The 26,669-nt window shown below is 43.4% G+C and overlaps 1 protein-coding gene across 1 annotated transcript; it reads right to left on the bottom strand.

Moving 5' to 3' along the window:
* Positions 1 to 20,064: 20,064 nt before the first annotated feature.
* On the bottom strand, positions 20,065 to 22,110 carry LOC147433556 (receptor-like protein 51). The gene has a single exon (XM_086490232.1). It carries the CDS (start codon positions 21,853 to 21,855, stop codon positions 20,353 to 20,355), a length of 1,503 nt encoding a protein of 500 aa, XP_086346358.1. The 5' UTR covers positions 21,856 to 22,110; the 3' UTR covers positions 20,065 to 20,352.
* Between the last annotated feature and the right edge of the window lie 4,559 nt (positions 22,111 to 26,669).

Below are 26,669 nucleotides of genomic sequence, written 5' to 3' on the forward strand. Positions count from 1 at the left end.
GTTACACGTTTTTCAAACACTGCAGCAACAAAGACTGGTTGTAAATGCAAAAAAGGGCGCTTTCTGGGACACATCTTCTCCAACGGAAGGTGTGAAGATGGACCTGGCCAAAGTTGAGACCATTTGTGATTGCCCAATTGAAGAATGTTCATGAAGTTCAAAGCTTTTTGGGTTTCTGCTTCTATTATCGGCGGTTCATTTAAAAATTTGCAAAGATAGCCTTTCCTTGCATGCGTTGATTTAGAAAGGGGTTCCTTTTACTTGGGGACCGTCAAACATTGCAACCTTTCAGACTCTCAAGGAAAAGTTGACAACCCGACCAGTATGGGCTTTTCCAAACTTGCAAGAGCCCTTTGACGTTTTCTATGATGTATGTGGTCGCAATTTGGGAGCAGTCTAGATGGAAGAAGCCATGTCATTGCGTACGAGAGCGGAATGTTTTCACATCCTGAATTGGTTGCACAGATATACAAAAAAGAGTTGTTGGCATTTATCAGTGCTCTTACGCAATGGCAACACTATCTACTCAGAGCTTACTTTACCGTCTTCATAGACCATCAGAGTTTACACTACTTGTCTCAGAAGCACCTTTCAAAAAAGAAAATGAGGTGGGCTAACATCTTGTCATAGTTTCATTTCCAGATACTCCATATTCAGGGACATAAGAATTTAGTCGCAGATGTGTTGTCTAGAAAGCCCTTGTTTTTGGCTATTTCCGCGATACATCATCAAAGCTTCGAAGATATGGTAGATCAGTATGCCACATATCCTGATTTTGCAGACATCTTTCAACGGGTACATAGTGCATTCGATGCGAAAAACGATGTTGCGTGTTACGCAGCCTTTAAGGTCCACTTCATTCCAGTAAAGAAGACAATGAAGCCCGATCATATGGTGAAACTGTTTGTTTCACGAATACATGGCATGCCCGAGTCCATTCTTTCGGACATAGATTCCCCAATTCACTAGTTTGTTTTGGAGGGCAATCTGGGAGAACATTGGCACGCGGTTGTAGTTCTCATCCTTGTTCCACCAACAAACAATTGGGCAATTTGAGATAGCCAATTTAGCGGTTTTGGATTTGTTGAAGTCTTATATTTCGGATCAAAGACTAAATGGGAAAAGTATTTGCCCTCGGTAGAGTTTGCCTACAACAACAAAATTCATTCTTCGACGGAGAAGGCGCCATTTCAGGTATTCAATGGTGCTAAGAAGGTTCCATTATCTCTGAGCACCAAAGATAAGATTTTTGAAGCGGAGAAAAAGCAAGAAAAGCAGATTTTTGGAAAAGTCTAGAAGGCATGGAAGGCCATCTAACAGTTCAGAGGAGGAAAGCTCATCCTTTTTTTACAGTGACCACATGAGCAAGAAGACCAAGGAGTTCAAGGAAGGGGGTAAGGCTGTCAGATTCGAGACATTTTCAAGCTACCGAGACACCCATCGAGCCCTTGAAATTGTACAACAGTTTAACGTCACCTTCTGTGAAGATCGGTTCACAAGACACTCCAAGGTGCGAAGGGCGACATCTTACTTGAAATGAACTGCACAGACATGATGGTCAACTTCAATATCATATGAATAGGAAAGAAATGTCATCATGGCTTGGCATCACTTGCGAATGACTAAGAAAAATACATTGGATGATTACTGCCAAAGGTTTTGGGATACTTATTTGCCAGTGTCTTCGTTTCGGAGATTATTTTGAAAGACCAAATCGAGTGGTTTCGTTGTGGTTTGCTAAAAGAGATTCGATACTATTATCTAAATCAGAAGTTTGACTCTATTCAGAGACTTGTGGAACATGCTAAGCAACGACTTGGAATACATGTCGGCTCATTGACTTATTCTACGGACAGGATAATATGCACCTCAACAGGGCAAGATTCTGCCAGTGAAAAGAATGAATCAAGGGAACCTGATGACAACTCATCACAAGAATCAAATGGTAGCACATCCGAAGGTTCCACCGAACTAAGGGAACCAGATGCAAGTTTATCAGAGGATTCCAGAGAAAGGGGATCAGATGATAGTGCGTCTCAGGCATCTGATGATTGAGACTAACGTGCCAGGGAACAAGGGAAGCTATTGACGGTACCCACAAGTCCCGGGGCACAAGGAAAGAAAGGAAAAAAGGAATCAGCTCGTAAATCAGAGAATTCCCCAGACCAAGGATAAGAGTTTTTAAGCAGAACAATATGATCTAGATCTGGATACTGTTTTTGCCAAGGTGCATGAGGCTCTTGAGAAGTCTCAAGCACAACATAAGAAGGCAACCGACAAGAATCGACATGACTTGTAGCTAAAGGAAGATGATTAGGTGAAGGCACGCATAAGGAAACCAAAGGGAAAGGAGTGGCTTTTTCCGAAGCTAAGAATGCAGTACTATGGCCCTTTCCAGATTCAAGAGAAGATAAATGATGTATCCTTTAGAATGACATTGCCATTTACTTAAAAGATTCGAAATGCTTTTCATGTGAGTCTTTTGAAACCTTTAAAGGGTGAGGTGCCAATCGACAGGGAGTGTGAGGAGCACCCTGAAGTGGAAGAGAGCGAGGAGATTCTTGTTTTGGAACAGATATTGGCTCACCAGGAAAGGAAAGAGAAAGGTAAAGTGAACATCGTTTCTTAGCCAAGAACTACTCGGCATTGGATGCAAAGTGGATGGAGGAGGAGGACCTAGTAGATACTCCTCAGATTTTGAGACTTTACACCTTGAGGCTTTCGGTCTAACTTCATCTATTTTGAGAGATCCCGTGAATCAACAAGGTTGAATCTGGTGCAAACGCGACTGCACAAGAGGGGAGTCACTCCGCTCCTTTGTCACAGGTTACCCGGATGGAATAAAGACATTGGTTTTCTTTGGATTTTAGAGATACTAATGGGTTGACATTATTTTTCTATAAGACTTTATGAAAGAAGTACTTTGACACAAGAATTCCCGACATGAATCTGATTTATGTGCGCTCCCTCATGTGATTGTGTTTGAGTGCAGGTTTGAAAGACGAAATGACTGCAACATTTCGGTCTTGAGATTCTATGGACATGATAGCAACAAAAATTAGACAATCTGACATCAGTGAGATTCGGTGTGGATCTAGATCTCGATGGATTTTATGTGATTTGATTTGAATGTGATGTGGATGTTCAATGACTGTCGTCTTTGTCCAAGTGTTGGATTGGTGTTGTCTAGTGCGTCATAGAGTCAGTATCTACTGACTGGTTTATGGCTTATGTCTGATTTTGCAAGTGCAATCGAGGACGATTACAATTCCTTCAAGAGGGGGGGGTATGTCACAAAATAATGACGTGGCAACTCCAAGTAGTTCCAACTTATGGTACCCCATCCGAAGGGGCCCAGAGAGACAAAAAGGACATTAAAAAATAACATGTTGACTGTACGGATGTCCGAAAAACGCGTTGGATGGTGTCGTAGTAGGACTGTACGGATTTTTCGTTAATTGCGATGTTGTGTTGACGTGACAAGCTGTACGAATTTTCAAAAACTACGCTAGCTACTTTTGGGAGTCCCTAGTGCTAGCTTTTGAGAGAGCAGATGCTTTTGGGTTTAGTGCTTTTGAACTTAATTGCATTAGAGGCTTTGCTTTTGAGCATCCCTTGTAAGTTTATAAGAGCCCCTGGGCGTCACTTTGTAGAGCATCTAGACACAGAGTCTAAGAGGAGAGGTCCCTCAAGAGTCGTACTTTGAAATGATTAATGATACAGAAATATCGAAAAGGACGCCCGACTTTGGGGCCAATACCTCTGGGCATGGAACTACACCGGGCCGTGTTCTCTCTCTCTCTCTCTCTCTCTCTCTCTCTCTCTTAAAGTTCAGTATTTTGAAGTTTCTGTTCGTGTGTCCATGCCTGTTACACAAAGTATCAAATGCCTTCAATGAAGATGATAGTGGAGTCAATGGAAGAGCTCAACATTTTGGAATTGAAATAGTTCAAACAAAGTAACCTCAAGGAAGTTTCACGTTTAGTGCAAGTCTTAAGCCGATTATAGCAACAAGAGGAGCGGCTCAAGGAAGTGACCACTTCCTTGCACAATACTAGTGCACATGCTCAGAGGCCCCAAGTGCAGATTGATGTTGCCAACACATAGTTGACACAAGCGGAGTCAAGAAACCAAGAACATGCTCATCTGTTAAACTTACTCCGCACCAATCCATCAGAGCTCACTTTGCAAGGTGTGTACATGAAGCATACAAGGCTTTAGAGAAAAAGGAAAAAGAGATGAAATGGAGTTAAAGCTGAAATAGTTGTAGAGACAGAACTATCCATGAGTTGCTACAAAAATCAGAAGGAGATTGAAAGATTGAAGCTAGAGCTAGAGTTGAAGAAAGCACAAGAAGCCAGCAAGTGCAAGCAGCTAGAATTAGAGGAAGAAACCAATGGGGGACTTTGAAGCCCTCTAATTTTTGTATTGTCTAGAGGAGCCCTTGGGTACATCGACCTCACTACTAGAGATTGCACCTCTTGAAGACCCTCTGCAACACAAGAAAACATAAGTGTAGACACGGAAAAGGAACTCAAGGCAAACATCATAGAAGAGACATAGAGAAAATGGAAAGAAACAATCAAAAGGGGAAAAAGAATTATGCATTCTATCAATGTGACACGATCAACATCGAAAAAATTTGAAGAAGAGTGGCATCAACAATCACTACCATTCCTAGTAATCAAATTTAAGCTGCGGTAGATTAAAGAAAGGCTACTAAAGAAACAATCAAAAGACCCAACAAAAGCACATCTGACATGGAGAAGAATCTGGTTATCATGGCATCCAAGGTACCTGGTATTAAATGTCAATGCCCCTACAGAGATCAAGGAAGATCCAATATAGTGCACAGTGCCTAGAGTCAACAAGAGTTAGTCCAACCATCTCTTGCTGAAGCAAACGCACACAACATGGCTCAATTACCCAAGACCATATCACCACCCAGAGATGAAAAGACAACCAAAGAATATATGGTGCAAAGTTTGTCAGAAGTCATCGAGTTCTTTCAACGCATCCGAGACCTTGCTTGCATTATGCTCATAAAGATTGCCAAAACAATGCTCACGGGCTTGAAGACCTTCCACAGAGTAGAGCAAACTGATACAGCTTGGATGTCACTCTTAGAAAGTAACCAAAGCCTCTGCTATGACCTATCCAAGCAACCCATGGATGAGGTTCTATGTGGGCACGCCTAATGTTCTTACGCTCATGCTACATGCAGGCTTAGGAGAAGGCATTTTACATAGATTTTTTCACTCACAGATCGAAGATCTATGGCCCTTAGATTGCAAACCTCTGTGCAAGGTTCGTGTCATATTTCACCATCAAGGAAAAAAATCTGATTACAATGCAATTCATTTGGCCGACAAAGAGCTCCAACTCCTACAGCCTTTACCTATTCCAGATATACCGTGGTAGAGTGAAGCTATAGGTTTCATATTTGATCTTCCCAAACTCATGGTAGAAATGATGGCATGCTCACTTCGTACCATTGAAGAAAATAGTAAAGGCAGATCATTTGATACAGCTATTTGTATTGCATATCTTTCGGCTTTATGGGATGCCAAAGTCTATTGTTTCAAATAGAGATCCCAGATTTACAAGCTTGTTTTAGAGAGCAATGTGTGAGAATGTGGGTACTTTACTCAAGCTCACTTCGTCATTTCATCCGCAACCTGATGGGCAGTCAAACATTATCAACTCGGCGGTACTGGACTTACTGAAGTGCTATATCGCTCAATATTGTTGAAGCCACCCCCAACAATCCAAGTATCCACAACAGGCAATACTTCCACTATTTGTTGCAAGAACACAGAGCACGCTTGAGCATCCGTAGGAGCATTCACACCCATAACCCCGTGCAAGGAATGTGTTTACTACAAGGATAACCACATAGCACGGCCCAAGACTTAGACACCATAAACGCACATTGCTGAGAGCCAGTGACTGCTCACTGAGACATATACTCCACCACTGCGAGAAATGAGACCTATTGCAGCCTGCAAGCTCTCGATAAGCGTGAGACCCCTGGAAGGAGCTTTTAAAAAATGAGCAAAAAAGAGCTTGTACTCTTGCACTAGCATAATATCCACAGCCCAACAGTTATGTCTATGCAAATCCCGACACATCCACATCTTACGCGAACCACTTCGGATGCAACCATTGGTATTCCAAGACCCTGTACGCAAATCTATGAGGAAACCACATGAGCAACTCTTGATATGTCGAAGTAAATTCGTCCAAGCAACTGACCAGCTACACATTGGTCCATCACTCTGTCTCTGTGCATGAAAGCGTACTGCAAATCCATGAATAGGTGGACTACTCACGCATAGGACGTTGTTACCTACCCACCAAGACAAGTGAGCACCAAGACCACCTGTAACAGACTTGGACACCCCAAGTCGAGAATCTGGAGCGACACACAAGAAAATCACTTTAAAATACTTCACACTTAATTCACAGTTCAATTGAGTCGACACGGCCCGGCGTAGTTCCGTGCCCGAGAGATTGGCCCCAAAGATTGGCGTCCCTTTCGGTATTTCTTTTTGCAATTGCCCGCGGGTCCTCTCTGCTCAGAGGCTCGTCAACACTTCTGAGGCAGAGAGTAGCCCGGGAGTCTTATTTAAAGGCCCTTGGCCATGGAAAAGCAGTTACATGAAAAGCTTTCAAACTCAAAAGCAATGGCTCCCAAAAGATGGCGCTAAATTCAGCCAGTGTAATTTACGAAAATCCGTACGCTGCCACATCAGCACAACCAACGCAAATTACGGTGGGTCCGTACAACCCAGCCCGCCAGTGCTTTTCTTTAAATTTTAATGTCTCTAGGGCCCCAGTTTTAGTAATCGCATCGAGATCCACACTGAACCTCACTGAGGTCCGATTAGCTAATTCTTATTGCGATCGTGTCTATAGATTCTCAAGATTGAAATGCTGCAGTCATTTCGTCTTTCAATCCTCCACTTTAAAAAAATCACATGAGAGAATAAAAATAAATCAGATTCGAGTTCAGGCTTCTCATTTCCAATTTCCTTATTCATAAAGTCATACAACAGAATATTGTCATCATAGCAGTATCCCTAAAATCCAAAGAGAAACCAATGACTTTATTCCATCTTAGGTAAATTGTGACAAAGGAGAGGAGTGACTCCCCTCTCATGCAGTCCCGTCTACACCAGATTCAAACCCGCAGATTTGCGAGATCTTTCGGAATAGGTGCTAGGCGCAACTAAGCCGAAAGGCTCAAGGTAAAGTTTCAATATCTGAGGAGTGTCTGCTAGGTCCTCCTCCTCCATCCACTTTGCATCCAATGTCGGATAGTTCTTAAATTTCACTAAGAACCGCCGAATCACTTTACCTTTCACTTTCTTTTCTTTATGAGCCAATATCTGTTTGGGAACGAGTATCTCTTCACTCTCTTCTACTTTAGGTTGCTCATCAGGCTCCCTGTCAACTGACACCTCACCCTTAAAAGGTTTCAAGAGACTCACATGAAAAGCATTGTGAATCTTCTAAGTGTCTGGCAACTTGAGTCTGAAGGATACATCATTTATCTTTTCTTGGATCTGGAAAGGGCCATAATACCTCATGTTGAGCTTTGGGAAAAGCCGCTCCTTTCCCTTTCGTTTCCTTAGGCGTGCCTTGTCAAAACGTAGTAGCACCTAGTTCTCCTCCTTCAACTTCAAGTCGCGTCGATGTTTATCTGTGTCACGTGCACATCTAACCCTATGTGTATGTGGACAAGCTACTTCAAGACATGGGTTCAATTCAGTCAGTTAACCTAGCTTAGGAAGTGATCTGGCACCTTTGTGAGTCTGTTCGCAGACCGTGCATGTCCAGACACTTAGATTAGATGCATATCCCCTGGTTGCACACAGCATAAACATCAGATTTCCATCAGAACCCATCAGGAGCATTTTTACAGTGCATAGACCTATTTTTCCTATTTTTGACAATTTTCATTTATTATTTTTAAGTGACTTTTGTTGGAAACTGGGTAGGGCAAATTCACTAAGCATGTATATAAGAAACCTAGCGTTAGGACTTTCTGGCAGAAGAAGCAGCAGGAGCACTTGCTCAACAGGCACCTTCTCAGCAAGACCCCCAACAGAGGAACCCTAGCGATCTGCAGCAGGTAAGGCCTAGCGTTTTTGCATGAAAAACCAGCCCTGACGTTTTGCATAGCAGATCAACCTCGGTGACAACACGACACAGCAGATCAGCCCTAGCGTTAGCAGAGTCCACAACAGACAACAAATTTCCCTAGCATTAGCAAAATTCAGCCCTAGCGTTTTTGGAGCAGCAAGCGACGTAGTGTTTTGCAGTTCCTTCGCGACGGAATCCACAGTAGGACCAGCGTTTTCAGTTTTCAGCAGTCAGATCCCACAGTAGACCCCCAAACCTCGTAGATCTCACCTTCTCGCAGTAGATCCTCGCCACATGGTGAGATCCAACGTAGTTTGCAATTTCAGCCCGGAAAACGAAGATTTCAGCATCTATGTTTTCAGCACGTCATCGTTGCATTGTCGTCATCGTCATCGTCACCGACATAGAGTCTGAATTCAGCAAATAAAGATTTGCAGATTTCAGCCCTTAGCATTTTCAGATTTCAGCCCGTCTCGTCGTCCTCCTCATCATCGTCGACATCGTCGGCAAGTCCAAGCATTGTAGAGATTTGTGCAATCAATAGTAGACCGCTATCGCCATAGAGAGTGGGGCTTTCGGAGGAGGGTTTGACAACATTCTGATGTCGTATTCTTCTCTCTCTATCTCTCAGTCTTAGCACCTTCATTCACAGTGTTCACCACTTTGTTTGTGTCCATTGCACTCTCTCACTAACAGAAGGCTCTCCCTTCTGTGATTTGTGGCGTGCAGGTCGACCATATCCTCGAAGCTTCGGTGATGTATCGGAACTAGCCAGAACCAAGGGCTTCCGAGACATGCATCTGCCACTAAGTTCTTTTGTCCCTGAACATGGACAATCTGGAAGTAAAACTGTGACAGGATGTTAGCCCATCGCATCTGCTTTTCCGAGAGCTGCTTCTGTGACAAGAAGTAGAGTAAACTCGTGATGATCCGTAAAGAAGGTGAAATCAGCTCTGAGTAAATAGTGTCGCAATTGTGTAAGAGCATGGATAACTGTCAATAGATCTTTTTCATAAATCTATGCAACCAACTCTGGACATGAAAACATCCTACTCTCATAAGCAATGACATGGCCTTCTTGCATCGAAACTGCTTTCACACTACAACCACAAGCATCACAATAAACTTCGAATGGCTTGTGCAAGTCTGGCAAAGCCAACATTGGTCCAATAGTCAATTTCTCTTTGAGGGTTTGAAAAGCGGTCCCCATATGAAAGAGACTCCTTTTTGAGTCAGTAAATGCAAAGGAGAAGCTATCTCTGCAAAACTTTCGAATGAACCGCTGAAAATAAGAGCACAAGCTCAAAAAGCTTCGAACTTCATGAACATTCTTTAAGTCAGGCGGCTCAGGCCAATCGCGAATAGTCTCAATTTTCACCGGGTCCATCTCTCCTCTTTCTGCTAAGACGATGTGCCCCAAGAAATGTATCTCGGGCAAGAAAATTTCACTTTTAGCGTTGATAACCGATCTATACTTCCGCAATGCTTGAAAGACCTGTAGCAGATGATTTTTGAGCTCTGCTTCATTCTTGGAGAAAACTACAACGTCATCAAAGAACGTGTCCACAAAAGATCGATACTCTCTTTCTTTAGTACCAGCAATACCGGAGAGTAGAAAGGTGAAGTGCTAGGTTGGATGAGACCCTTTTCTAGAGTTCATTATTTCTTCATTCTCAATTGTATGGTCCTGAGGACGAGGTGGAGGTAACACGCCAGATAAGCCTTCTAAGAAACAATCAATCTGTGTGTGCAAAAATTCTTGTCGTTCCTTTTCCAATTCAAACATATTTAATCGTTGTTCATCATTCAATTCTTTCAAGCAGATCGAGTAAACAAAAATATTAGATTTCATTACCCTAACAATGCAAACGGAGTTTGCCAATTACAGGTGTAATGGCAACATCCTATCTCAGTGCCGCTAGAACTGCCTTTGCCTGTGGCCCCATTCTGTCGGACGTAATTCCAAGTCGAGCCGCCAATTCGAGTGAAATGAAGTTGGCCTTGGCTCCTCCATCAAAGAAGATGAGGGCTTCTTGATCTCGTACTTTGCCCCATGCGCGGCAAAGTTCTATGCTTTCATCCATCTGATCTGGATCGGTCCCCACACAATCTGGAACCAGTCCTACTTTCATCTTTCCTTTTCTACCACGTTCTTTGGTTGCTCTGGAACTCTCTGGCTCATCTTTTGATTGTCCTCTCTGTGCCTGTTTTGGGCACCTTGCAAAGATGTGTCCTTGTTCTCCACAGTCAAAGTACTTCCCTTCCTTGATGTATTCTGATTTCTGTTCCTCGTTCAATCGGGGTCGTGTCCCTTCTTTTTCTCAAACTTCCTTCTTCATCTGTTATCATTTGTCGAATTCTATCCGGTCCTTGGTGTCAAAACTTGATCAGTGAGGTAGGTCAGGTTACCCGAATGCATAGCAAATCCTTGCTTAGCATATCCCATCACTTGTTGTATGGGCTCGGACTTCTATTTAAGGCAATATTCTCATATCTTTTGGGAAGTCCACACCAAAATCGCTTGATTTGCTGCTTAAAAGTGACCTTCTTAAAAGAAGAGGCGGGTAGAAAAGCATCCCAAAATCTCTAGCAATAAGTATCCAAAGTGTCAGCCTTAGACAATCGAAGATGGTTCCAAGCAGCAATCACATCTCGTTCGTACTCCTAAGTCAGCCAAGAGGTTATAAAGAGTCGCTTGAACTTTATATACCTTCATAAGTTCAGAATAGTCTGAACTCGTGAGAGAATAAAGCACTCATAAAACTATAAAAGCAAGGGACACAAGAAAAGAAAAGAAAAAACAAAAACAAAAACAAACAAACCAACTAACTAAATCACTTCGTTTGCTACGAAACAAAACTAAATAAAACAAAACATTATTAACTTAAAAATATTTTTAGAAAAGGCATGCGTAAAATAAGTTGACGCAACTTACTTGGCTTAAAACAAGTACTCAACTTTAAGCAAAAAAAGATAAGACATCTTAAAAACTTAATCCTAGAAATCAAACTTCACACAACAACTTCTAAAGGAACACATTCTTAAGTCCTCGGGTAAGCTATATACGAAATCGAAAAATGAATACTACTGCAAACCTACAAAGAGCAAAGATCCAAACTTGACAACATGTGACTTCAACTTCGCTGCTTGTCCAAGCAGGAAGAATAAGATGCTGCTCTCTTGATTTTGGAGTGCTCTGAGTAGCGCCCTCGAGAGAACGCTATGTCAAACTGTTGAATAAAGGCTAAAGCCTTAAGAGCATCTAGAAACCCGCAAAATGTTTCTAACTCTACTGCCTGTCCACCCTCCTTGGATTCCTTCGTCTTTTTGCCCTTGTCCTTGAGAAAATCATATTGGTTCACTCGGTAAAAGTGCTTCTTCTTTGAATAAACATATGGTCATCAGAGCTCGAACTCTCAGAAGAGGACGAATCCTCGTCCAAATTGTCAGAAAAATGTCGAGATCTGCAGTATGGACTGCTCTTCTTGGACTTCTTCTTGTTCTTTCCAAATTCTAGTTCTTTCTTTGTTTCTTCCCCTTTCTGTCCTCATCACTCGAACCAGAAGAGGAAGAGCTATCCGAACTGTCAGAGGAAGTTGAGGCCGAACTGGACATTGGACAATCCTTCGAAGCGTACATGCTTCTTTTGTTTTCTTGCATTCACAAAAAAAGATTGACCGCCCAAATAACCAGGGTAGTCAGTACCCTTGTTGCATTTCTTCGGTTGCTTCTTCGCTCCCAAAAGTTGATAGACTCGTCTTTCCACAACATCATCAAGTTCATCTACAGTAAACATCCTTGGGACATGAGGTTTCTTGAGGGCTTACTTTAGTGGGGTATTAATGGCTTTCTGCCATAGAGTATGCACTTCATTGATCGAGTGCCGGATCAAAAATTTGGCATACCGTGGATCCTTCGCAAATTGAAGCACCAACTTTGCGTAATCATCAACCTGCTGTGAACGTTGCATCTCCCATTAGTTGATACTCCGTAGGCTGAGATGCCCATATTCTTGATCTACTGATCCATTTGAATTTCCCGTGCTGTCTCCTGTTCTAGAAGTGCCATGAGGGTTCGTCTGATTCTTGCGGGAATTATCACTAGAATCCATGTGTGTCGTGGAAAAAGGGATCGGATTTCCCGGTAGAAGAGAAATCGATTGAGCTCCGATACCACAGTAATAGACTTGGCCACCCCAAGTCGAGAATCTGGCAAGAAAAACAAGAGAGAATCACTTTAAAATACTTCACACTTAATTCACATTTCTATTGAGTAGATACGGCCTGGCGTAGTGTCACGTGACACATCCAAACCTATGTGTCCGTGGACAAGCTGCAGCATGGCAAGGGTTTCGTCAATCCAATCAGTCTAGATTAGAAGTGATCTGGCACTTTTGTGAGTCTATTCGCAGACCGTGCATGCCCAGTCACTTAGTGTAGATGCATATCCTTTGGTTGCACACAGCATGATCATAAGCATTCCCATCAGAATCCATCAAAATCAATCGGGGGAATTTTCTAGTGATTTTAGCCTATTTTCCCTATTTTTGACATTTTTCACTTATTATTTTAAACGACTTTTGTTGGGAACTGAGTAGGGCAAATTGGGTAAGATAATATAAAAGGAAACCAAAGCTAGCACTAAATGGCAGAAGAGGCAGCAGGAGCCCAAGCTCAACAGGCAACTTCTCAACAAGATCCCCCCTTGGTGGTTTCCATCAAGTAAGACCATCCCCTAGCCTAGCGTTTTTCATCAACCTCAGCCCCTTGGCGTTTTCTGCAAGCATCCACCGCAAGGACACCCTTCTGCTAGCGTTTTTCCTCCATGCAGCCCTAGCGGTTTTTTTGAGCCCAAATCGCCCTCCATTGGCATGGCGATTTTCAGCAGATGAAGACCATCAGTTTTCAGCCCTAAAGACCTGCAGTTTCCAGCCTAAAGACCAGCAGAATTCAGCCGCAAGAACCTGCCCACATCAACGTTTTGGTGTCAGGTAATCTCAGCCATCAGCGTTTTTGGAACAACAGCAAAACAGTCGCAGATTTTCAGCCATCAGCGTTTTTGGACAGCAGATACGAGGTTGCAGATTTCAGCCCTTAGGTCGGTGTCACCATCCCCGTCGTCATCACTGACATAGCCCCGAATTGCATCATTCACATGTATCCATTTTGTACAAGTTTGTGCAATCAATAGTAGACCACTCTCGCCGACGAGAGTCGGGCCTTCGGAGGAGGGTTTTACAACGTCTATGGTGTCGTATTTCTCTTCTCTCTCTATCTCTCAATCTCATACACTTTCACGCACAGTGTCCATCCATTTGTTTGTGATCATAACAATCTCTCTTTAAGAACAGAACCTCCCTTCCATAAGAATAAAAGGAACCTTGAGCACACTACGGAACACTCATCTTGAGAAAAGCAACATTCATTCTGTTGCACCTAACATTGGTATCAGAGCTTTGGCAGTGTTCTGTATCACTCAAGGAAAGAACCACAAGAATCACAAGAATTTTTTTTGCTAGTTGAGGTCACACGAACTCAAGTTCCCTTGGGTGTGTCGATTCCTAATTGTGTTTTTGAAGAGCGACAGGAAACCCAAGAAAGAAGGGCTTGTCCAGCCTCCCCTTGTGCCTCTTTTCACTCTTTGAGAGCGGACCGTGCATTTAGCGGCCGGTCTATCGACGTGAGGTGGGAAAAAGCAACCTTGGTGTGAGCGCAAGGCCGCCAAGGGGTGCGCCCGCGGAAAAGAGTAGAGCTCGGGTGAAGAGAAGATCCTTCTCAAACACAGATTGCAAGCAAAAGAAGACCCTCAAGAACCCAAGAATCCAAGATCCCCAAGAACCCAAGTTCCTCGAGGACTTAAGAACCAAAGATTCCAGTGCATGGTCGTCACCCGAAGTGGAATGCATACTTCGCATAAAGGTGATGGGCATGAAAGTAGTGAAGAAGAATTTCCTCACCATCGAGGTTTTCCGAACCCTCCCCCTACGCCATCTACGCCCGGGATTGCACCAAATCCTATGGAGGCCTTGGTTAAATCAATGATGGACATGATGGCACAACAACAAGAAGCGACTCGCATTGCTTTGGAACGTGAGTGCGATGAACGAAAAGAAAGAAAAGCACAAAGAAAGGAGGAAGCCGAAGTAAGACGAGTGGCCTTGGAGGCCGATCGTGAGGTTCAAGGAGCGGCCTTGGAGGCCGAGCGTGAGGCTCAAAGAGACCTCCGCACTCAAGAATTGATTTGACAAGTACTTGCCTCGAAGACCGAACCAGCCAAAGATCGTGGGAGTTCCTCAAGTGGCGCAAGCCACGATGCGGATTCCAACAATCCAGTCACAGAAAAGTTGACTTTCAGTAAGTATGATGGTAAGATGGATGCTACGGTTATTCATTCTTGTTGTATCAATTTAATGCTTATTTTGCGACAACTAAGAAGACAGGAAATAACAAGGTTTTGACGGCAGCTATGTACCTTGCCGGTGATGCCATCAATTGGTACCACGCATGGCAAGAGGCACAGTTAGCCGCGCACCTAGAGGAAGCCGACGAATTCAAGCCCCTCTCTTTTAGTTGGACTGATTTCCAAAGACGAGCTCAAGGCGCGGTTTATGCCACAGTACCTCGCACGATTGAAGGACGATTGGCGCGCTCTCAAGCAAACCGGTATGCCGGTTATGTCTTTCTCTTATCGTGTTTTGCACTTAGGTACTCAATTACGCAAGTCGGATGATGAGCACAAAGAGGCATTCCTTTATGGATTGGACGAGTATATTAAGTACGATGTCGAGGTGCTCGATTCAATCGATCTCAACAAGGCGGTAGCAATTGCTCTCGCACAGGAGATGAAGAACACCAAGGGAAAGCCTAAGGAGAACAAGACTTCGACAAGTACCTCTCAGACTTCTCAAAACCCTCAGAACGGTAAGAACGATAAGAATGGTAAGAACGGTAACTCTTCTAGCCAATCTTCCAACAGTCTCTCAGAAAAGAATTCTTACAATGAACCTAAAGGTAAGGCTAACACAACTGCTAAACCTAAGCTCACTCCAGATGAAAAAGTAGCACAAGGAATTCTAGGAGGATAGATCACGTCGGAAGAGCAAAGCACTTATTCTAAGCAAGGTCGTTGTTTTCATTGTCACATTAAGGGTCACATAAAAAGAACATGTCCTAAGTTTGACTCTGATGAATCTAAAGAATCCACAGAACCCACTTCCTCTGTCAATGCAATTATTGACAGCACGAGTGTACCCCAAGTTTCTCCTGACCCTCCCATTGATGAGTCTCTCATTAAATGTTATGGTCATACGATGGGGCAGCGTTTTGTCATATTGTTTGACCCAGGTAGTATGCATGATGTGATCACTCCCTCTTTTGTTGAGAAAGCTTGCCTAGAGGTTAGTCCGAAATCTCTTCTCGAGGTTTCTGGCTTTGCTCTCGGTATGGACTCTCTCATCACGAAAGAGTGTCTTGGTGTGTTGTTTATAGTTCAACAAGTTGCTTTCCGTAGAAAATTTTATGTCTCTCCTCTCTCAGGATGTGATATGATTTTGAGCATTTGATGGTTTCGTGAGCTTAACCCTCTCATTGATTGGGCGGAAAATACATTCACTTTGAATGCCAAAAGTGACTCTTCTATTGTCATTCGTGGAGAGCAAGTTGTTCATTCTCCATCTCTCATTGCTAATGTGCAGGCGAAGATTGAACGGATTCAGGAGAAGGAGACTCTCTTAGTCTCGTCTTCTCCTAAGCATGATACACAGGATTTGCATGATGATTTGAATGATAATGATGAGCATGACGATTTGGATGACACTGACAAGCATGATGATTTGAATGACACTGACAAGCATGATGATTTGCATGATCAAGATGTGATTTCTCACAAGCATGATGATTTGCATGAAGATGATGTGATTGTTCACAAGGATGATGTGTTAGTTGATGCTTTTTCTAGCGAAACTAACCTCGTTGCAAATTCGATCAATCACGAAGAATCGATCTCGGCTCTTGAGTCGAGGTCCAAAGAACCCACACAAGAAGATTCAACCATTCAGGAAGATCTGATCTTGGCTCTCGAGCTTAGGTCTCAAGAACCCTTACAGGAAGTATTATGTGTTCGCATGATTAGTACGCATGCAATGATCGAGTGTTTCATTCGTGATCATTTCCTGTATTTTAGTCAACGTCTTTATGTGATCCCTTTTCCTAAGCATGACATATTGTACGTTGAGCACGTTTCACTCATGAATAAGCACGGATGTATGCGGAACTCTCATGAAAAGATGAAAAGTATGCATTCAAGGAAGTCACATCCCATGTCTCTTCCTTGGCACAACACAGTCGTAGAAAGAGCACAAGAAAGATTGAGCATCAAGCATGGGCATGTGCATTGTGATTTGTCACAATTGATTGATTTCGATCAGAAAGAAAAGATTCGGTCTCATTGTTTGCATTTGTTTGATGAACTGTTTGGCACTTCGTCTCTTTGTTCATCTACATTGCATACACAGTCCTTTAGGAAGATTAGATTTTTTCCACTCGTTTTATATAGAATGGGTATGTTCATGTTTTTGTGTTGGAAGTGGTTTCACGAAGAATTTTCAGCCATGGAGATTCTTGAAGGAGAAAGAAGCATGACTCTAGATGAAGTTGAAGCATCGAAGGAACCTCAGAAGACTTTGTGTCGCTTTCGGCGCGGCCCACAAAAGCAAGTGTTGCAAACCTTTATGAAGTTCAAGTATCGCATGACCCACGCATCAGAATGGGCCGGCGAAGAGTCCTTTGATGATCTCTCTCGACGGCATACAGTTCGGTACCAGTATCTCACTTGAAAAGGAGAGGATGTCACATGACACATCCAACCCTATGTGTCCGTGGACAAGCTACAGCATAGCAAGAGTTCCGTCAGTCCAGTCAGTCTAGATTAGAAGTGATATGGCACTTTTGTGAGTCTGTTTGCAGACCGTGCATGCCTAGTCACTTAGTGTAGATGCATATCGTAGATGCATATCCTCTGGTTGCACACAGCATGATCATAAGCATTTCCATCAGAATCCATCAAAATCAATCGGGGGAATTTTCCAGTGATTTTAGCCTATTTTCCCTATTTTTGACATTTTTCACTTATTATTTTAAGTGACTTCTGTTGGGAACTGAGTAGGGCAAATTGGGTAAGATAATATAAAAGGAAACCAAAGCTAGCACTAAATGGCAGAAGAGGCAGCAGGAGCCCAAGCTCAACATGCAACTTCTCAGCAAGATCCCCCCTTGGTGGTTTCCATCAAGTAAGACCATCCCCTAGCCTAGCGTTTTTCATCAACCTCAGCCCCTTGGCGTTTTCTGCAAGCATCCACCGCAAGGACACCCTTCTGCTAGCGTTTTTCCTCCATGCAGCCCTAGCGGTTTTTTTGAGCCCAAATCGCCCTCCATTGGCATGGCGATTTTCAGCAGATGAAGACCATCAGTTTTCAGCCCTAAAGACCTGCAGTTTTCAGCCTAAAGACCAGCAGAATTCAGCCGCAAGAACCTGCCCACATCAACGTTTTGGTGTCAGGTAATCTCAGCCATCAGTGTTTTTGGAACAGCAGCAAAACAGTAGCAGATTTTCAGCCATCAACGTTTTTGGACAGCAGATATGAGGTTGCAGATTTCAGCCCTTAGGTCGGTGTCGCCATCCCTGTCGTCATCACTGACATAGCCCCGAATTGCATCATTCACATGCATCCATTTTGTACGAGTTTGTGCAATCAATAGTAGACCACTCTCGCCGACGAGAGTGGGGCCTTTGGAGGAGGGTTTTACAACGTCTATGGTTCATATTTCTCTTCTCTCTCTATCTCTCAGTCTCATACACTTTCACGCAAAGTGTCCATCCACTTGTTTGTGATCATAACAATCTCTCTTTAAGAACACAAGGCTCTCCCTTCCATAAGAATAAAAGCAAACTACGGAACACTCATCTTGAGAAAAGCAACATTCATTTCGCTCCACCTAACACGTAGTTTCATGCCTAGAGAGATTGGCCCCAAAGATTGGTGCCCCTTTCAGTATTTCTTTTTATATTAATGCTTGAGCAAAGTACAATTGCCTATGGGTCCTCTTTGCTCGGAGGCTTGTCAGCACTTCTAAGCCCTTGGCCATGGAAAAGCAGTTACATGAAAAGCTTTCAAACTCAAAAGCAATGGCTCCCAAAAGCTGGCGTTAAATTCAGCCAACGTAATTTACGAAAATCCGTGCACTTCCACATACATCAACACAACCAGAGTCAATCCCGACCGTCCATATAGCCAGCCAACGCAAATGACGGTGGGTCCATACAGCCAAGCCCGCTAGTGCTTTTCTTTAAATTTTAATGTCCCTAGGGCCCCATCGGACGGGACCCTATAAGTTGAAACAACTCATTACTTTAGGTCTGTCCCCTTTTGGCATGCCACATCATTAGTTTGTGACACCTGCCCATTCATGTATACCCTCAATTGCAATGGAGCCAGACCATCACCACTCAACCCTACTCTATAGAAATCCCAAGATAAAGGACTGCTATCCTTGAACATGCATGAAACTAGAATCAAGGATGGGGTAAGAGGTAAGGGAGCAAGGACAGGTGCCAACAGTAAAGGTGAAGGATCAATAGAGGTGGAAGGACCAAAATCAAGTGTAGCAAGCACTCGTCGAGGAGATGGAGGATGCACGGCGAGAGTGGGTGTAAGTGGGGCGAATGCTTGCAATGGAAGAAAATATGTATCCAATGCAAATGAAGGACATAGCCCATAGGGGGGTGAAGGGTGGAGTGGCAATGGCACAGGTGCAAGCCAGACACAGGTGATGGTAGATGGCTCTCAGGGGCTATCGTAGAGGACTAAAGGGAGTGGCTAAAACCTGGATCGGGCTAGAGAATCTCGCTATACAGAGACCATAGGTGAAGCAAGGCACTGCTGCAGAGTTGGCTTTTGTCCAGGGTGACATGAAACGTTTCGTGGTTGCAGCTGTTTCGGGGTGTGTGTGTGTGTGTGTGTTGTGTGAATGACATACACATGACTCTAGACTCCATACTGAGTAAGATTTCAATTCTCAAGGAGGTTGCGTTAAGTTTCACCAAAACATTTCGCAAGTATCAAGGTTTCGAAGTTTCATGCTCATGAAACAGGTTTTATGTCACATTGCTTCTGTCAGTGGAAAGCATGCTGGCACTGGACGGGTTGCCAGCCATCAGTTGAACCTTGAGGGGTAGGGGGTACAAGCTAAGGACCAGAGTGTTGCTGCTGCAGAAAAACCTCGGAATCATTACAAGACTGGGCCCAAAGAGGAAATCCATCAAGTCAGTCTCTTTTAATTCCGTTTATTGACCACGCAAATCGAGTCAAGATGAGATGAGAGGCTTCCAAATGAGACCCAACCTGCAAGACGTTTCTTCCAAGAACTTGTGGCCATCTAGCACGTGTTGAATAAACGCCTGCCACGAGGGATAAGTAGAGAGATGTGGATATGGATAGTAGCATAAGCATATATTGGCTCAAACTTACTGTTTCCTGAATCCTTCCACTCACAAAATGCATGAGTTCCTGAGGTTTGCCTGGCCTTTGGAGAGTCAAAATGGTGTTCAAAATGCAATTGCCTTCATGATCTCATTGCTTTGTGCACTAGACGAAACAAAATTTAACAAAGATGTGAAACCCTTCTTACATGTCCAAACCAAAGACTCGGTACCACGTTCACGACATAGCAATGGTGTATTGCTGTTGAACCCCTAGATCCATGTCTATAAATACGTCCACATCAGTATCCATGTCCACATACAATACACAAGCCCTAGGCCAATGCTCATTAAGATGGTAATCAGCACAATGGACATGGAGCATCTACCCAAAACATTAATGAGAGCTATACTATACTTAAGCACAGATTTGAAGGAATCAAAGATAATATGTTATTAATCCAATTAAAGAACGGGGGCACAGAATGAATAATATTCTCAAGAAGAGGGCCTTTTCCACCTTTTATATAGTACTCTCGAGTCTAGAGGTAACAAAAAGCATAGAGGGTTTGAATTCTAGCTCTAAAACACTCAGGAACAAAGAGGCATATGTGCAGGGACATGTCTTTACCTGGTTAGTTGCACCGCTCGGGTTCAGCTTGTACTACGCATGCCATTCCTACCAGTCATGGTGAGTGCTGCAGTGAGAAGCCGGTGTGTCAGATCTAATTAGCCCTTAGAAGAGCAACACCGGGAGAGCACAATTGCAATAACAATAATGCCGATGATGCTAGCAAGAGCAATGGCAACTATAAGAACAATTCTCTTGGGCCCGTGATGATGAGAGGAAGGCGGAGGGCCCTGTGTCTCAGGAGCAGGAGCGGGGGATGGGGAAAAATCACCAGTGATGGCCGGCGGGAGCCCATTGCTATCACATGGTTGCAATCCTGTCACAAGCTTGGAGCTTATGATAGAGCTGTTGTAACATAATTGTGCGTTACTTCCAACTTTGAATGTGTTCAAAGACTTGATGAATGAGCTGTTGAAGGGAAGTTGTCCCTTGAAATTGTTCTTGGACAGGTCTAAGTAGCGAAGAGCGGGCAAGTGTGCTAGAAACGCTGGCACCGACCCATTGAGCTGATTATCGCTGAGGTCCAAGTACTGAAGCGTGGCAAGCTTCTGGAGGGAGGAGGGAATCTGGCCTTTCAGCCTGTTGGATCCAAGCTTCAGGGTTTGTAGCAGAGACAGGTTCCCCAGCGCAGAGGGGATGGAGCCAGAGAGATTGCAAGAGCTCAAGTCGAGGGAATTGAGCTTCAGCAGCTGTGTCACAGGTGTGGGTATGCCTCCTTCCATATCGTTTCCAGACACTTCCAGCGATATGAGGTCCTCTGATGCCCACTTCTTGGGTAGCGCTCCCGTCAGGTTTGTGTTGGAGAAAATGAGCTCTTGCAAATGCGTCATGTTGTTTGTGATGAAGCTTAATGTCGATACGTTGACAACCACATCCTGCACGACCAGCTTGCGCACATTGTAGAATTTGCTGAGCCATACTCCTGTGAGACCCTGCGCAAGAACGTTCTCCTCAGATCTGCCCAGGCTCGCCACCACCTGCAATGAGGTGACTGTCTCAAGGAGCTCCTTGGGTAAGGCCATCTGCTTAGCCGGACAATCAGAAAAGGAAAGGGATTGCAGCGTGGTGAGGTTATCCCAAGCTGCGACGGGGAAGACTTGGCCCATGGTGCAGTATTCAAGGTGCAAAAAGATGAGATGCTTGTAAGGAACAGAATCGTCGCAGATTAGATTGCGTTGCGCTGCAGTGTTACAAGGGTCGGTCCCAACGGAGATGCCCAGTGCCGACAGTGCACGGGCTTGGGCAGGCTCGAGGGTGCCGTTGCTAGCTGACGCCGGCCGCTTAGGTGCCGGGGCACCACCATTTTTTGTTGAATTGGATGGTGAGGGGGACGACCCAGGAGAGCCCAGCTGCTGAGGAGCAGGCGCTGCTTTCGGGGGCGGTGATGCCACGTCTGTGGGAGTACTGGCCTCAACAGATGGCGCTGTCGCGGGTGAAGAGGCCGAGGGGGCCCTAGCACTAGCTGAGGGGGTTACTGCTGATGCATTCTTAGAAGGCACCGGTGCAACGGCGGGTGCTGCTGCTGCTGTTGAAGCCTTGAGGCTTTGATGTAGCAGAAGCAGTGCAAAGCATAAGGTCCATATCCTCCTGTGTCTAGACATCTCTCTCTCTCTCTCTCTCTCTCTCTCTCAACAGATCATCAGGCTGTCCTACGCGAGGATTGGAGATCGAGAATACGCAATGCAGGGGACGTTAGAAACAAAAATAGATATGTGCCTCGGCGCGTTTCGAAAGAGCTGTTGTTTGTGGGTGTTGTCCAACAGTCCGTGCAGGCGCTGCGTAGAGTGATGAGGAAGGGAAGGAACGTGAGTAGGTAGGTGGCAACTGGTGCGCACTGCGGAGCTTACTTTTACGCACTTTCAAATGCGAGGCTAGGTGGCTTTCGTTTGCACCTTGTTGCAACGACAACCCGAGGTCTCTCAAATTTCAATTGTTCTCACGCACGATGTAGGCAAAGGTGCTAGGTTTCATGGCTGGATTTCTTGCCAACTGCTCAATAAACTCTTTACCAGCTCTTCTCTCTCTAAATGTCAAGTCAACGCACGGGGGATTCATTAGTCTATTCTGTATGGTACCACGTGAGTGTACAATAAGTATTTAGCAAGTGTGCATAAGCGTATACAATAGGGGTAGCCCTTCGAACTTGCATACACATATCTTACATTTAAGGGAGGGGGAAAGAAGAAGAGAGATAGGCTAGAGGACACTTTAAGAAATACAAGTATTATCCTTCTTGAATCTATCAGTGATTATTATTTTCTCTCTCTCTCTCTCTCTCTCTCTCTCTCTCTCTCTCTCTCTCTATCTATCCATAAGTACCTAATTCAGTGCTCGTGTAAATTTCATTGTTTGAAATAAAAAGTCCGCTTGTAAATTGGTGGAAGCTTGAATTTCAAGGGTATTTTAGCACTATTTTAGTTGTATATCTTGAGGAATACCTTAGATTTTGGCATAATTCTCAAATGTCCAACTAGTTTGTCCTCAAAAAACATGACCCAGAAAATTGTTTTCTTTGAGCTCTCTCTCATCTAGTGCTTGAAAATGGAGGTTTAGTGCAAATCCACTTACAATTTTTGAAATGTAAATTTCATTGTTTGAAATAAAAAGTCCGCTTGTAAATTGGTGGAAGCTTGAATTTCAAGGGTATTTTAGCACTATTTTAGTTGTATATCTTGAGGAATACCTTAGATTTTGGCATAATTCTCAAATGTCCAACTAGTTTGTCCTCAAAAAACATGACCCAGAAAATTGTTTTCTTTGAGCTCTCTCTCATCTAGTGCTTGAAAATGGAGGTTTAGTGCAAATCCACTTACAATTTTTGAAATGTACAGGTGAGAAATATAACAAAAAAAACCTTTAAATATAGCCAATATACCTCTTCCTCGCATCTTAATGCTAAAAAAAAAAAAGGTTTAAAAAAACCTTGGTTAGCTGCTACCAATTGGGCACATCCACCTCACTTTCCACCATATAACATCTTTAAACTTTGGGCATCTCTCTTGATTCCACCTTTTTATTGATTTTTCTTACGATCGTACCCACATACTGGGCTACCTTAATAACTATTGGTAACTCTAAAAATATTCATTAGGTGGGATGATCCGCGGGAATCTGTTGCAGCTCCTTACGATTCCCCCTGCTTCCCTTGCTCTGCATCTTGTGTGCAACCTCCCCTTCCCCCTCCTCCCCACACGATTTGGCAGCGAGTCTCTGACCCTTGCGACCTATGCAATGCCTCAGTCTTCTACAACGGGGGGAGAGAGAGAGAGAGAGAGAGAGAGAGAGAGAGAGAGAGAGAGAGGTTGACTCATGAAGAGACATGAACTTGAATGGATGAAGTTGGAGTTGCCCTTCAATTGTGAAGGAGGAAACTTATATTGATCCATCTCCACAATTTCCCTACAAGGACCGTTAGGCTTCGGTAATGACTTACATTTTTATATTATTATGATATGTATTATTTTCTTGATACCCTTGAGGTTTGAACTTTCTCCATGGGCCACGGCTTATGTGAATAGGTACCCTTTAGGTTTGAACTTTGTCCATGGTGACAGCTTCAAATTTTGTAGGTTATGTATTATTTTCTTACTAATCTTGAGGTTTGAAATTCCTCTAAATTTGGTAGGTTTTCTCACCTTCAGATTTAAAATTGGGAAAAGTACCAAAATACCCCTCTAATTTGTGGAAATTCACAAAATACCATTCAAATTTCAAAAATTCCCAAAATACCCTTGTATCTATTTTGGTTGGATTGTTCAAGATTTTCTAATCTTTATTCCTTTTTGACAACTGAGATACGTTTTTGAGTGCTTACCATGTAATTTTTCACAAATTACCTCATAAAAAAAGGCGATTATGTCTAAAAATAATTAAGCAATTAATCTCCAAAGCCCACATAACCAACTCAAATTGTGCTCAAATTCTAGTTTTAGCATCTTGTATTGATAGACAATCAGTCTTCTTATGAACGCTTCAAATTTTTGTATCTTTGGAGAAGTTTAGTCTCACAACCAAGGGTATTTTGGGAAATTTGGAAAATTTGAAGGGCATTTTGGGAATTTATGACAAAATATTGGGGGTATACTTGGAAGTTTTGAACTTTTTAAAATCTAGAGGTAAATCGCAGGTGTCGGATAATAAGAAAGCTCTTCTCTCATAGCTCTGAGCAGTAACACGCTTGCACAAGATCACTTGACGCTCAGCTTCGCTACCCATGACCTACCGCATCACCCTGATCGAAGCTCATAAAGGCTCTGCCATTAGTGTCATCGCCAACTACATCAAAACCAAGAAGGCTCATTCCCAGAGTTGGGCAAATGCTAATTAAGGTATTCCACTCGTTCCAAAGCTCTATATTTACTTTAGAAATCACAGCTTAACTTGATAGTGGTTAGATAGTCTTTCCTAACTTGCGTATGACACTTTCTTTGATTGTGACATTTCCCTTTGTTTTTGTGCACTTTGTCTTGTATTTTCTTTGGAATTGTAAGTGTTACTGGGTTTACTCATGGGTTGCTAAGATTTCCATTATATACTTGCTAGATCATCATGTCCTAGATTTTAGGATTTTGTTAGTGAACTTGCTAAGCATTGTTTCATAGTAATCCTAGATATTGAGAAGTGCTTGCAAGCCAGATACACCTTACAAGAAAGTTCACAAGGCCCTAATGTAGCTTGATGTATCAACCTTGAGGCAGTACAAACACGTTGCAACTTGATAGATGTATTGTCGAAAGCTAATGAATTTGAGAAGACCCACCATTCACTATGGGGCGTGTAAGAGCTTCATGAAACAAAGTGTAGCCATAATCCCAACATGCTATATGGACTGCATAAAAAATGCAAGGCACAGTCATTAAAGAGCCTTTTCAAGATCGCAAGCATACATGTTATGAATGATGAGTTGTGAGAGGAAGGGCTCTTGCAGCCAATGCCGCTAGCTATGGACTAATTATCGAGAATGGTTATGAAATGGAATCATTTCTTTTCTTGTGGTTCAAGGGAGGAAAACCTTGCTTGCTGGGAGTAGATGCACTCAAAGGGACTGCTGGCGATGAGCACTTCCTTGATGTATGAGAATGCGTAGGTGTTGAATCGGGAGGTAGTTGATTACATGCTGAGGATCTCTCTCTCTCTCTCTCTCTCTCTCTCTCTCTCTCTCTCTCTCTCTCTCTCTCTCTCTCTCTCTCTCTCTCTCATTTGGGACATAGCTTCATCTATGATTGGGTGTAAGCAAGTCTCCCCCCCCCCCCCCCCCCCTCTCTCTCTCTCTCTCTCTCTCTCTCTCTCTCTCTCTCTCTCTATATATATATATATATATATATATATATATATATATAGATATCTTAGGTAGTGTCATAATAACTAATATATAATTCTCCCAAATGATTTTCTCATGTTAAACTGATCATTTAATATGGGGAAGTACCAGGGGAGAAAAAGCTAGATTATTGGTAAGGCTAGCAGACTGGTCACCATAGAGATCCAAAGGAGGGAAAATAGGGATCCAAAGGGGGACCATCTGCAGAAGAGCAATGTACAAGCAATGCACTTCAAAGAAGACCCAAGCTTCAGCCCATTAAGACTTCCAAAATGCTAAGGTTCCAAAATTCAAAGGTAAAGTCCAATGGTCATTGCTTAGGAAAATTGGGTGCTTGGTAGTGTACACAAAGTCTTCAAAGACTCCTAAAGAGGAGGGGGCAAGCCCTAAAGGTAGGGGAAGTGAGAGAGTGAGGTGAGAGAATACACACACACACACACACACACACACACACACACACACACACACACACACACACAAAGGCTTCCCTTTACACAAAGGGCATAATGGACACATGTCATGTTCCTAGCCCAGTTGCCCCCAAGATGCATTCAATTCCTATTGGATGGCCATAGAGGTGGACCAATGAGAATTAGGCTAGAGTACATTTTGTTTAATTCATTTAAGAACATTTGATAAAAGAACCAGGAGAAATTAAGCTCTCTAGAAGACTATTGGACAATCTCCCAAGGGGTCCAATGAGCATTCAACATCCCAATGGCTTGCCTGATTCCTATTGGCCAAAAGACTAAGGGGTCCAATGAAAGTTTAATTGCATTATTTAATTACTTAAAGATCTCACAAAAGGGAAAAAGGGGGACACATGTCACAAGGCTATCACTTATGCTTCTCAATTATCATTGGCTAAGCTTTGCAGGGTCCAATGGGGTGCCAGCATGAGTAAAATGCAAGAGGGGTTGACCAAGAGAGAGAGGGGGCTTATTTTGGCAAGGCATTATCACACACACACTCACACAATCTCATGTGTGAAGCAAAGAAGACTCTCTCTCCTTATCAAGCTTTAATGGAAAGCTCATCATCTACTCCAAGCTTGTGAGAAGGGAGGCCTACACCAACAAGTCTTGGCTTTGTGAT

This window comes from Adiantum capillus-veneris, chromosome 19 (genome assembly GCF_014529385.1).
Source record: "Adiantum capillus-veneris isolate H3 chromosome 19, ASM1452938v2, whole genome shotgun sequence".
Taxonomy (NCBI): Eukaryota; Viridiplantae; Streptophyta; class Polypodiopsida; order Polypodiales; family Pteridaceae; genus Adiantum; species Adiantum capillus-veneris.